At 45.3% G+C, this 13200-nt stretch overlaps 1 protein-coding gene across 1 annotated transcript; it reads left to right on the top strand.

Moving 5' to 3' along the window:
• Window positions 1-5460: 5460 nt before the first annotated feature.
• LOC111965478 (protocadherin-10) lies at window positions 5461-13200 on the top strand. The gene is made up of 4 exons (XM_023989656.2): window positions 5461-8295; window positions 11570-11628; window positions 11774-11889; window positions 12194-13200. The coding sequence occupies exons 1-4, from the start codon at window positions 5740-5742 to the stop codon at window positions 12559-12561; spliced, it is 3099 nt and encodes a 1032-aa protein (XP_023845424.1). The 5' UTR covers window positions 5461-5739; the 3' UTR covers window positions 12562-13200.

Raw genomic sequence — 13200 nt, 5'->3', positions numbered from 1 at the left:
ACATAGGTTAAGGAAGACTTGTGCGTTACACTGAGTGACGTAGCCTATATCATAGCAGAGGTCTTAAGTCGTTCTGCAGCCTCCCCTTCTCGGCGCAGGTTTAGCTCAGTGTAACGTTCGTCGTCGGAATGAGACCAAAGCGCAGCGTGGAAAGTGTTCATGATTTAATGCTCACAAAAACAAAAGGAGAACACGAAAGCGCACAGTTCTGTCATGGAAACAACCTAAACAGAAAACAACACCCCACAAAACCCAAACGGAAAATGACAACTTATATATGATCCCCAATCAGAGACAACGATAGACAGCTGCCTCTGATTGGGAACCACACTCGGCAAAACAACAAAGAAATAGAAAACATAGATTTTCCCACCCGAGTCACACCCTGACCTAACCAAACATAGAGAATAAATAAGGATCTCTAAGGTCAGGGCGTGACACTCAGAAGTTACTTCAGCTGTCTAACTATCTAATGGACCTCAGGTACGAAAACCTAGAGTTTTTGGAAAAAAATATTCAAAATACAAAAATGAGTTGTATTTTTCTTATTGATGAATGAGGGTTCAACAATTAGGATAACTTCCCTATTGAGAGTTTACATTTTGAACTTTCATTCTTACATTGTAGCCTACAATGAGGCTTTATTTTTTTTAAATCATCAATAAAACATATATTTTAAATTAATGGGTATAATTGTGTGCTGAATTAAAGTAGTTTGTAAAACCAGCTTATAGGCTACCATTTTTAGGCTTCAGGTAGCCTTTGCCTTGACATTTCACAAACATTTGACAAATTAGAATGTAGGCTTTGGTTTGACTATATAGTTTAATATTGAACTAGTTTTATTGTTGCAATGTAAAGAAAACAAAAAGATTATGTTTGTAAGCTACAGTATTGCAGTCCTATCTGCCCTGTCATTTCTTCACCTCAAATTATACGGTAGATGGCGCTCTAGGATCATGAATAAAATAAGGATTTTCAGTAGGCCCATAGATAATCAACTGGGTTCCMAAACTTCCCACACGGCTTAAGGTCCAGTCCCTTTCAATACAATTCAGGATTAAGGAAGTGAATGTAAATGAACCACAGTTTAAGATTTTCATTTTTTTGTTAATAAAATATACCTATTCAATTGGAAGAATAGGTTATGACAATTACAAAACGTTTTGTTATAGAAAATGTATTTACAAAGTTATCTTCAGCTTCATGTCATGTTTAAAAAAAAAAGTATAGTTGCGAACAGGGCCCAGATTCACGAAACCTTTCTTAAGAAGAAATTTGATTGTTGAAAATAAAGATCCTGGAAATGTTGTTAATTCCAAGATAGCTAAACCCTTGTCTTAAGCTGAGGGCAGTGAGAGAAAAAAGCGAATGAAACCAAGTCGACATGTTTAATTCACTCACAAACATCATCTGAAAGTTTCGGTATTGATTATTTTAAACATGATTTAACATGTTTTAGAACAGTAATTTTAGTAAGAAATATGTTAACGCGATTACCATTGCTAGCTAGATATCTAGCTAAAACGGCTGCCTAGCAACAAACATCTTAAGAAGATTTCAAATCAAATTTCATTTGTCACATACACATATTTAGCWGATTTTGTTGCAGGTGTAGCGAAATGCTTGTGTTCCTAGCTCCAACAGTGCAGTAGTATCTAACCATTCACACCAATACACTCAAATCTAAAAGTGAAAAAATGGAATTATGAACTATATAAATATTAGATTGAGCAATGTCGGAGTGGCATTGACTAAAATACAGTAGAATAGAATACAGTATATACATATGAGATGAGTAAAGCAAATAATGTAAACATTATTAAAGTGACTTGTGATTCCAAGTCTATGTATATAGGGTAGCAGCCTCTAAGGTGCAGGGTTGAGTAACCGGGTGGAAGCTGGCTAGTGATGGCTTTTTAACAGTCTGATGGCCTTGAGATAGAAGCTGTTTTTCAGTCTCTCGGTACCAGCTTTGATGCACCTGTACTGACCTCGCCTTCTGGATGATAACGGGGTGAACAGGCCGCGGCTCAGGTGGTTGATGTCCTTGGCGATCTTTTTGACCTTCCTGTGACATCAGGTACTGTAAATGTCTTGGAAGGCAGGTAGTTAGCCCCTGGTGATGCGTTGGGCAGACCGCACCACCCTCTGGAGAGCCCTGCGGTTGCGAGCGGTGCAGTTGCCGTACCAGGCGGTGATACAGCCCAACAGGATGCTCTCAATTGTGCATCTGTAGAAGTTTGAGGGTTTTAGGGACCAAGCTAAATTTCTTCAGCCTCCTGAGGTTGAAGAGGCACTGTTGCACCTTCTTTACACACTGTGTGTGAGTAGACCATTTCAAATCATAACTGATGTGTACACTGAGGAACTGTGCTCCCTCTGCTGTTTCCTGAAGTCCACGATCAGCTCCTTTGTTTTGTTGACGTTGAGTGACAGGTTATTTTCCTGGCACCTCTCTCCCAGGGCCCTCACCACCTCCCTGTAGGCTGTCTCGTCATTGTTGGTAATCAGGCCTACTACTRTTGTGTCGTCTGCAAACTTGATGATTGACTTGGAGGCGTGCATGGCCACGCAGTCATGGGTGAACAAGGAGTACAGGAGGAGGCTGAGCACGCACCCTTGTGGGGCCTCTGTGTTGTGGATCAGCGAAGTGGAGGTGTTTCCTACCTTCACCACCTGGTGGTGGCCCGTCAGGAAGTCCAGGACCCAGTTGTAAAGGGTGGGGTTCAGACCCAGGGCCCCGAGGTTAATGATGAGCTTGGAGGGTACTATGGTGTTGAATGCTGAGCTATAGTCAATTAACAGTATTCTTACGTAGGTATTCCTCTTGTCCAGATGGAATAGGACAGTGTGCAGTGCGATGGCGATTACATTGTCTGGCGATTACATTGTCTGTGGATCTATTGGGGCGGTAAGAAAATTGAAGTGGGTCTAGGGTGTCAGGTAAGGTAGAGGTGATATGATCCTTGACTAGTCTCTCAAAGCACTTCATGATGACAGAAGTGAGTGTTACGGGTGATAGTCATTTAGTTCAGTTACCTTTGTTCATGTACCCAAGAAAGCAATGGCGGATATATAGAAGCAAGTGGGGACAGCAGACTGGGATAGGGAGAGACTGTGTTATCCTCAAAGTGGGCGAAGAAGGTGTTTAGCTTGTCCAGGAGCAAGACGTTGGTGTCCGTGACGTAGCTGGTTTTCCCTTTGTCGTCCGTGATTGTCTTTAGACCCTGCCATAGAAGATATTTCAATTATTTTCTTACGAACTTCTCAATTTTAAGATGTTATTAAGGAATTGCAGTTATGAACTTCTTAGGAACTTCTTTTTTTGTTTCTTAAAAAAGCTTCTTAAGTTTTTGCGTAAGAAGTGTTTTGTGAATCTGGGCCCAGCTCCGCCATTCAGCCGGTTAGCAGGGCACTGTGCAGGACGAGACCACCCCCCCATCCTGTCTCTCGCTCTCCTCTTTCACTCACCCCCCCCCCCCTCTCTCTCTCTCTGTGTGTTGTGTGAGAGAGGAATGACCGCTGTGTGTGCTCGGCCGGGTCAGTCAAGTGATTGTTGGTGAGTGTGAGCAAGGTTAATTCGCCGTCGGACAATGCTGTGGGGGTGCAAGGAAATGCGAGGGCTGATGAAACGATCGTAATGCTCCGTGTAATGCATGTTAATGTAACAGGCACCGAGGGACTGTCGGTACATCCAACTGAGTGCTTAGGGATTATTTATCACAAAACATTTGTATTATGTTGGGGAATGGTTGATCCCGGATAGCTACACACTAATCCTCCACTCCGTTAATTAAAAAGACGATGAAACCAATGGAAATTGTGTTTTTTCAGAAATGTAATCATTTCTGGAGAAGCTTAACCATCTGCTTGAGGTTAAGTCTGTGAGCAGATTGTGTTTTCTGGTTATTTAAACCTGCGGATTTAACTTTTTTTTCGAGAAGAAGGGTGGGTGGAGGGTTTCTGGGGGAGGGGGGGGGGGGGGGAAAGAAGGGGGTCGTCGCTAAGGAAGGGTGTCCAACAAGCTCTCACAGTTTCATGCCAGAATTAGACCTTCATGTTTCTCAAATATCCCATTTCGAAGATGTTCCAAACGCCAAATTTCGAAGTGTTTGGTTACTTAAATTGTATCGTTGAATTAGGCATTACCTCCGAATTTGGACGTCGAAGACAGACTTGTATCATGGTGATCTGCCTGGGGTTTCGGGAAGATATTTATTTGGTGTCCGTGGCTGTGTTGTCAGCTCAAGTGGAGGAATTTGAGCGTTGAGCCACGGCGTTTAATTAGAATGCGACTCGAGTCTGTCGAGAGAGGAGGCCTAGCGTGCGGAGGGATTCTGTAAACCTAGTGTGTCTGCGTGTGTGTGTGTGTGTGTGTGTGTGTGTGTGTGTGTGTGCGCGCGCGCGCGTGGTTGATATCTGACTGACTGGCCAGGATTAAAGGGGAAACGATTAGATGTGCGCAAACATGTACCGCACTCTTAACAGACCCGGGCCGTCCTCTTTGTTTTATCAGAGCCAGACCTGCCAGCTCCATAATCTAGTCAAGTTATTCCATCCTATTGACATCTGTTCATATTACTTGGGCTAACATTTAGCCTTGTCTGTACAAACAACCTCTGTCTTTTGTCATGCTTTTATGTTATCTCCGTCAAATGACCGCAATTATCCCTGCAAATTATAATGTAAAATGTAATTTTGATATAATCTGAACAGTAATACCTTTCTGTGATTAAATAGCGTGATTGTGGTTTTATGAAGTGGCTTTTATGATGATAGTGTTGATGCATGTTCAGGTCTGCTTACACAGATAAAAGAGTTGTAATGCGTGTTTGTGCCAGAGTATCAGTTCCTCTTTGAACGATTGTCATATTTTTTTTTAGATGGAAAATAGATGCTCACAAACAACCTTTTAAAATTGAATAACCCATTAAGGATCATTTTTGTAAACCCCAAATTATCTATGCTGATTAATCATCAATGTGATCATTTGGGTATTCCGTTTCTAGGAAGCTATTGGAGACAGTTTCATATACTGGCCAGTAGCTATATGAAACAAGAAGAGCCTTTTAGTGGCTTTTATTTCCAACTCTGTGTCTATGTAAAAGTGTTTTCTTGAAAGGCCTGAAGAACACTGTGCAGTCTGAGACCTCTGAAACCTCCGTCAGCTGCGCAGCGCAGTAACTAGAAAACGACACCCTCRATGAAAAGCAATTAGCCATTAATCCAAATCCGCCCCTGATGTCTCGACTGAAAGCTACGCTGCTTTCGCGTCTCTAATCGCTCCGAGGAGCTGCACCAGAGAAAGGGTTAACCGTGCTACTGTAATTACAGTCGCTGCTCTCAGGTCTTCGTTCTCCAATACAGTGCTGCTCGCAACTACGGAACCCCTCCCTCTCCTTACACACACCCCCCTCCCCACCAGCCCGATTGTCTAATAAACTGGAAATTCCGAGCGCGAGCCTCCCGCGCTCACACACTGCTGGTATTGCGCGCGGGGAGCACAACACATAGAAACGCTTAACTCCTCTAATCCCTTCCAAGTTTACATTCTTGTTTTTATTATTCTAACGAGCACTAATTTGATGAAAGTAGGCTACATTGTAAGTGCGTAAAGGAGCAACATGCTCTGAAGTGTTTGTTTTCTACAACAACTGGAAACGAATCCACGAATCAGTTTATAAAGCGCATAATGTCAGTTACGGGTAAACTCATCCTGTGCTGTTTTCACGGTTGATGATTTTCTTGGGAAGCGCTGAGATGGAGCACAGGCTCGCGAGCACGCGGTGGACACCGTTAACCGGGATGGTGGTGTGCCTGCTGGTGTGCGCGTGTGTGGTGGACCTGGTTCTGGCACAGATTCGGTACTCCATCCCCGAGGAGTTGGACCACGGGGCTTTTGTCGGTAACATCGCTGAGGACCTCGGTTTGGACGTGGCCAAACTGTCCGCCCGTCGCTTCCGGATTGTCTCCGGTGCCAAGAAACAGTACTTAGAGGTGAATCTGGAAAACGGTATTTTATTTGTTAACGAGAAGATCGAYCGCGAGGAGCTGTGTGAACGGAACCCGACCTGCTTCTTACACTTGCAAGTGGTGATCGAGAATCCGTTAGAACTGTACAGAGTGGAGGTGGAGATTTTGGATGTGAACGACAACTCTCCCAGCTTCCCGTGGAGCGAGTTCAATCTGGAGATTACAGAGTCAGCGGCGCCCGGGTCCCGGTTCCCGTTGGAGAGCGCGCAGGACCAGGACGTGGGCACCAACTCGCTCCGATCCTACCAGCTGAGCTCCAACGAGCACTTTGTACTAAACATCCAGACACGTAATGACGGGAGCAAGTTTGCCGAGCTCGTGCTGGGGACCCCGCTGGACAGGGAGCAGCAGAAGACGCACGAGATGGTGCTCACAGCCGTGGACGGGGGGTCGCCAGAGCGTTCGGGCACGGCTCTCATCACCATCACGGTGCTGGATGCCAACGACAACGTGCCCGTTTTCGACCAGTCTGTTTACCGGGCGAGCCTGGTAGAAAACGCACAGAGAGGGACATTAGTGCTGAAGCTAAATGCCACTGATTTGGACGAGGGTGCGAACGGGGAGGTCTCATACGCGTTCAGTGGGCACGCACCGCTCAAAGTGCGCGAGCTGTTCAGCGTGGACCAGTATACGGGTGAGATCAGAGTGAAGGGGATTGTGGACTATGAGAAAGCGAGTGTTTATGAGCTGTATGTGCAGGCTAAAGACAGGGGTCCCTCAGCAGTGGCCGTGCACAGTAAGGTACTGGTGGATGTCTTAGATGTGAATGATAACGCGCCGGAAGTCATCCTCACCTCCGTGTCCACACCTGTCCAGGAAGACGCGCCACCGGGCACGGTGATAGCCGTTATAAGTGTTATGGACCGGGATTCGGGAGAGAACGGGAATGTGGACTGCCATATCCCCAGCAACGTCCCCTTCCAGCTCCACTCCTCTTTTAAGAACTACTACACTCTGGTGACTAGCGAGTTTCTCGACAGAGAAGCCGTCTCCGAGTACAACATCACCCTCACGGCCCGGGACCTGGGCTCCCCGTCTCTCTCCACTCGGAAAACCATCCTCGTCCAAGTGTCTGATATTAATGATAACCCCCCGCGCTTCGCACAGCCATCATACACCGTTTATGTGACCGAGAATAATGCCCCGGGCGCATTCATTTGCTCAGTCACTGCTTTCGACCCTGATTCTAATCAGAACGCCTATCTGTCCTACTCGATTCTAGAGGGTCAGATCCAGGGCATGCCCGTGTCCACTTACGTCTCCATCAACTCGGACAACGGAAACATTTACGCGCTGCGCTCCTTTGACTATGAGCAGCTAAGGAACTTTCAAATACGGGTGCAGGCGCAGGACGCCGGTTTCCCTCCGCTCAGCAGCAATGTCACGGTAAATGTGTTCGTTTTGGACCAGAATGACAATGCTCCGGTTATCGTGTCCCCATTGCCCAAGAACGGGACCGTGGCGACAGAGGTAGTCCCGAGGTCAGTGGATGCGGGGCACTTAGTCGCCAAGATCACTGCGCTAGATGCGGACGCAGGACAAAACTCGCGCCTTTCCTACCAGGTGCTCCAGGCTACGGACCCGGGGCTGTTCAGTGTCGCCCTCTACACGGGAGAAATAAGGACGATTCGCCGGTTCGTGGATAAGGACGCTACGAGGCAGAGAGTCGTCATCCTGGTCAAGGACAACGGGCAGCCGCCTCTCTCCGCCACCGTCTCTATCCTCCTCTCCGTGGTTGACAACGTGCCGGAGTCCTTGTCTGATTTCGGCGACCTCACTCTGAGCCCCCAGCCCCCCTCCAACCTCGCCCTCTACTTGATCGTGTCACTGAGCACCATCTCGCTAATCTTCCTGGTGGCTATTATCGTCCTGGCTGCGGTCAAGTGTTACAAGGACAGAGAGACCATCAGTGGGTATAACCTCCCCCCCCTCGCCTGCTGCTGTTGCGGGGGCTTCCAGCCAGAGCCGCCCCCGGAGGTGTTCAAGAAATCTAACCTAAACCTGCAGATCTCCACCGGGGCGAAGGTGCCCACCAACTGCATGGAGGCCAATGGCAACGGTACTCTGTCCCAAGCCTACTGTTATAAAGTATGTCTGACCCCCGAGTCAGCTAAGAGTGACTTTATGTTCCTGAAGCCGTGCAGCCCCATTAGCACCCCGAGGAACAACGAGGCAAAGGGGGCTGATAACTTGGCTTGGAGCGCGCACCACCGGAGCTCATCGGTGAACAACCATTCCGGAGCCACCACTCCAAATGAGGTAACGTGAGAGTAAATGTGTTGCCATTCAAATAATTGATTTTGATAATCATCAAGTACACGACATTCCACCTAATGAAGGTCAAATCATACATACGAGAGTGTAATATGTTTGACTGGACAGGAACGATATTCATATCAACGTAATATATCAGACTTGGTCAAACTTTCTCCTAATGCAACCAACACCTATTTAGTTTACATTTCTGTTGGTGTTTATATTTGACAAACCATAACCTTGATCATACAGTAATGGCAAGTGAGTAAATGAAAAGGAAGTGAAATAATTAGAGAGTGGATATTCTAGTCACAAAGGCTATGCGAGAAAGCTGAACACGCCACGGTATATTTTACGCCGAGCATGTGTCGTGGAGCGTATTTCTCTCCTCTCGCACACAGACCTGAACAGTCTGCCAGAGATATCCGTTTCACAGAGCAACGGAGAGGAATAACCCTCGGCCGCGTTTTCTTCGACGCTTGTATGTCGATCCCTGATCTATGTCTTGTTTCTAATCTATTTGCGCTGTCTATAATCCTCATTTGCCCATTGTTTGTTTATTTGTAAACATGTTTGAAATAATAGGGTGATTTGAGAAATCCCATAACGTTTGCATGATTGAGTATTGTGGGTACAATGTCATTGTCTGTTCTGTCTGCTGCTATGTGGTACGAGAGAGAGACATATATTCAGTCTATACTTTCCTATCAAAAACCACCAGTTTGAATTGATTTCTAGTAGCGTCTGAGAATTTCTACCGGGCTACAAGGTGAACGGCTGACAGGCACGTAATGACGGGAGCCAGTTTGAAATAGAACTCCGCTTGTCTGGGCTGTAGTATTGTATCAACGACCGTTCTGGAGAATTCTGCACCTCTACTTCTTTTCATTCTAACGGTTTTGGGCCAATAACCCCACTAACTATGCCTCAAGGGCACAGACACGGCCGAGCCATTATACGACACACAATGCCTTGCATACGAAAGGGTGTCGCGTCCATTATTGATAAAAAATGCTAATAGATAATTTTGGGGGACGGGTGAAGGGGTCCAAGGACCAGGCTGGGACGTGGCGCGCCTGTAGAGTGACCTGGCGTTGTCCTCGCGGAATGATAGAGGAGAGAGATGTGGATCCTGTAACCCGGACTCAGGGGTAGACATAACATAGTTAACATCAATCTGGACTCAGGGATAGCCATAACATAGTAAATGTAAATAAGGGACACTCCAACTAGTATAATATGTACAGTTTCGTACGGTATGTATTAATTTGTGGATGTCCACCATCCATTTTGTATGATATGTTACGAATTAAACGTTGTATGATATGTTACGAATTACAATTGTACAATATGTTACAGATTTCAATTCCTACAAAATGTTACGAATTCAGAAAAACGTATGATATGTTACGAATCACAATTTGTTGTGGGAATTGGTAGCTAGGTGGCTAACGTTAGCTAGGTGGCTAACGTTAGCTAGGTGGCTAACGTTAGCTAGGTGGCTAACGTTAGCTAGGTGGCTAATGTTAGCTAGGCTAGGGTTTAGGGTTTAAGGCTAAGGTTAGTAATTAGGTTAAAGGGTTAGGGTTATGCTAAGTAGTTGCTAATTAGCTAAAATGGTACGTGATGGGATCCGAACACGCAACCTTAGGATTGCTAAATGTTTGGTTATACACCTGCCCATCTACCCTGACCAGGCCCTTTATCTACTTCCCCAGAGTCAGATGAACTTGTCGATAACATTTGTATGTCACTGTGCTCAGTATGAAGGAAGCTCAAGGTAGTTTTCCAAGCCAATGCTAAACAGCGCTAGCACAATGACTGGAAGTCTATTGGAATTTGCTAGCATGTAACCATACCAAACGTAACATATCATACTAAGTTGACTGTCCCAGATTTACCTTTACTATCTTACGTCTAGTCTATGAGACCAGGCTGGTAGACCTGTGTTCCGACCAACTGTGAAGGATGGGGGAGGGAGAGAGAGGGGGAGGCGATGTCGACACCGCTGTTGCCGGAGTCACTAGATGGGACCGGCAGACCGTGAATGTGATGTGTGCGTATTGCCTATTGTCATCTCTATAATCTGGTACAATGTAGGCAGACAGTGTGACGGATAAAGGGACACACTTTTTTCCTGGAATATCTCCATCTCCGTGTAGACGAAGACTAAAAATGTCAGTCCCGTTCATAGCAAGAACACCTCTGGCCATATAAAGAGCTTGATTCTAGGTCATGATGATTGTTCTGCTAGCAGCTATGTCCCTCCAGGGGCTTGGTGTCCTTGATGACGTTAATTGGTACCCTTAAATCACCCCTGTGTTCCCCGAGAGTCATGTCGCGGATGAAAGCATAAAACCTCAAAGACTTACCAATTAAACAGTGGGATGGTTATATAGCCTAGTTGTCAGCCATAACAATGGTGTATGTAGGCCTGCATGTAGTGTAATTTCAGCAGGGTGATAAAAAATGTTTTTTCATAGATTGAAGGTGGAAAAGTGGAGTGGTCTGTGAAACAGAGTGATCAGCTGAGATGACTTATAGCGTGTAAAGCTGCAAGGACTGCACAACTTTTCCCGCTTCTCAGCAAGACAGTAATTCAAAGCATGTTCTCAGAGCATCAGAGTAATATGAACATTTAAAAAAATGATGCATAAAACCCACAGAACAATTACTTGTGTCATTTTCTTAATTTTCCTGAGTGGCACGGTTTCCTTTGAAGATGAAAATCGTGTTTTCGTTTCATCCCGCTGGGATTCTAATTGGGTTTTGTGTATTACTCCCGATGAATGTATTTTGAAAACCGATTCCAATAATACGCTTACGTCGCATTCTTCTTGTTAACAGCTCTAAGTCAATTAATAGAGCGTGGCATCCATAGGCTACTATGAGATTTATGCCCGGAATAAATATCACTCCGCGGTGCCCGTCCCCTCCCCTGCTGTGCTGTGCTGCGGTGGATGAAAGCGAAATAATTGACAGGCAAGTCATTGCTTATGGCACGGCGCACTTCCTCACTGCGTTCTGAAATAAGGCCACAGGGTGGCAGTCAAGCTCCATGGAAAAATATATCCGGATATAATGAAGCCTAGAATATGGAAATGAAAAAAAGTCTACTATTGGATATGTATCACTATTCTTACATGTTTAACCGTCTCTTCGGCGAAGTCGTTGAACCAGTAGGCTATATTACTGCTGGGTGATTTCAGAACGGTTGTTTGTTGGTTTGTAAGACAGGACATGTTTTAAGATTGTATTTTCTCTCCTTTATCTGTAGCTCAAGCAACCAAACACAGACTGGACCCTCACAAAGAACCAGAACTCCTCTTTGAAAAGGTAACCGTTGCTTTTGACATTACACTTACAACTACCTCAGCATACCGGTCTTTGATATATATACCTTATTAATGTTTGGCTGTTGTGTGTTCATGCCATAAAGCATTATGTGATCATTTATGGTATGAATCTTTATCCTCTGTAGCTGTAACTCTATCAACATGGATGGCACTCTGATGAGGAAGGCCATGCATGCAGACCCAGAGAACTACATGACACCCATGACGGGCCAGTACTGGACCTGGGGCACCCACATGAGGGGTAAGTGAGGGCCTGGGCTTGAAACACACACACACACACACACACGCAATACAGAGAGAGAGCTAATGCCTCTCCCTGGATATTAGCAAACAGACAATGAGCAGGTATGTTATACCCTGATGAAGACGTTGGACATAAATCTTTTTGCACCTGAGCTCCAGAGTGTGCGGCTCTCCTTTATTAAAAATAAATAAATGTTATGACGACGTAAGCACCACTTCCACAGCGTTTACGTGTGTGTCTGTACTGTCCTTGATTTCAGTCATACAGTATATTAATCAACATTATGTTTCTTCTTCCATAGACTACAAGATGTCTCCTCCTGCCACTGGGCCTCCTCCTCGCTCCTGGACCCCTCTGTGCACCCCTCCACCCCAGCAACAGCCCCAACCCCAATCCCAGCAGCCTCAGCAACCTCCACTCCCCCCTCACCCCCATCCTCACCCCCATCCTCACCCTCACCCTCAACCACCTCCAGACTACCAACACAACGTGTACATCCCTGGCACGCCGTCGGCCCTGTGCACCCTGAGGCCAGCAGCCAGCCACCACCGCAGCGAGCTGGATGTCCACAACTCCTTCTCCACCTTCGGCAAGAAGAGATGCTTCATCCACAACTACGAGCCCCGGACAGAAGCAGCTGTCATCAACAACGACCTGTATAACGATTAATAATGGGACTCTGAGAGAGGGATTGAGTGAGTAGCCTCTATGATATGAATGAATGAATGAGCCCTATGGTCTGTAAACATAGGAAACATACTATGGACAGAGAGTTAAATGAAAAGGGATTCATTCATGACTGAATTAATTAAATATGTGTACAAACGGAGGAATGAATAAATCAACTTTCGACCTCTATGCTAACGGAAAGAGGGAGATGGATGGATGAATCCAAGAAGAGTGATCTTTAAACCGTTTTAAGATCTGCCACTGTTGGCCATTGTTATTTTGTATACATTACTGTCACATGTTTTCCACAGTCTGTTTTTCAATTGATTACATTTATTATTGTTATTATTATTATTATTTAATGTTTTGACAATCAGCCTGGAGCAAAGAAAATTATGAGAAATATCCTAACAGCCTAAGATTGGACAGCACTTTGCACATTGTTATAAATATCAATTCTATTTTTGAATGTTTACAAAAACGGACACAAATAACCAGGTTGCGTTTATTCATCTAAAACGGTTTTTAAATGTACGGTTCTGTTCAGCAGAACTTGTGAGAATATGTATGAATATACCTGTAGATATGCAAACTGCATTTGTGATGCAGGTGATCCACAAATGCTTAAACAGTCATCTC

The sequence above is a fragment of the Salvelinus sp. IW2-2015 genome, linkage group LG6.2 (assembly GCF_002910315.2).
Source record: "Salvelinus sp. IW2-2015 linkage group LG6.2, ASM291031v2, whole genome shotgun sequence".
Classification (NCBI taxonomy): domain Eukaryota; kingdom Metazoa; phylum Chordata; class Actinopteri; order Salmoniformes; family Salmonidae; genus Salvelinus; species Salvelinus sp. IW2-2015.
The sequence above is the reverse complement of the archived record's forward strand: the minus strand, read 5'-3'. Positions and strand labels throughout refer to the sequence as shown.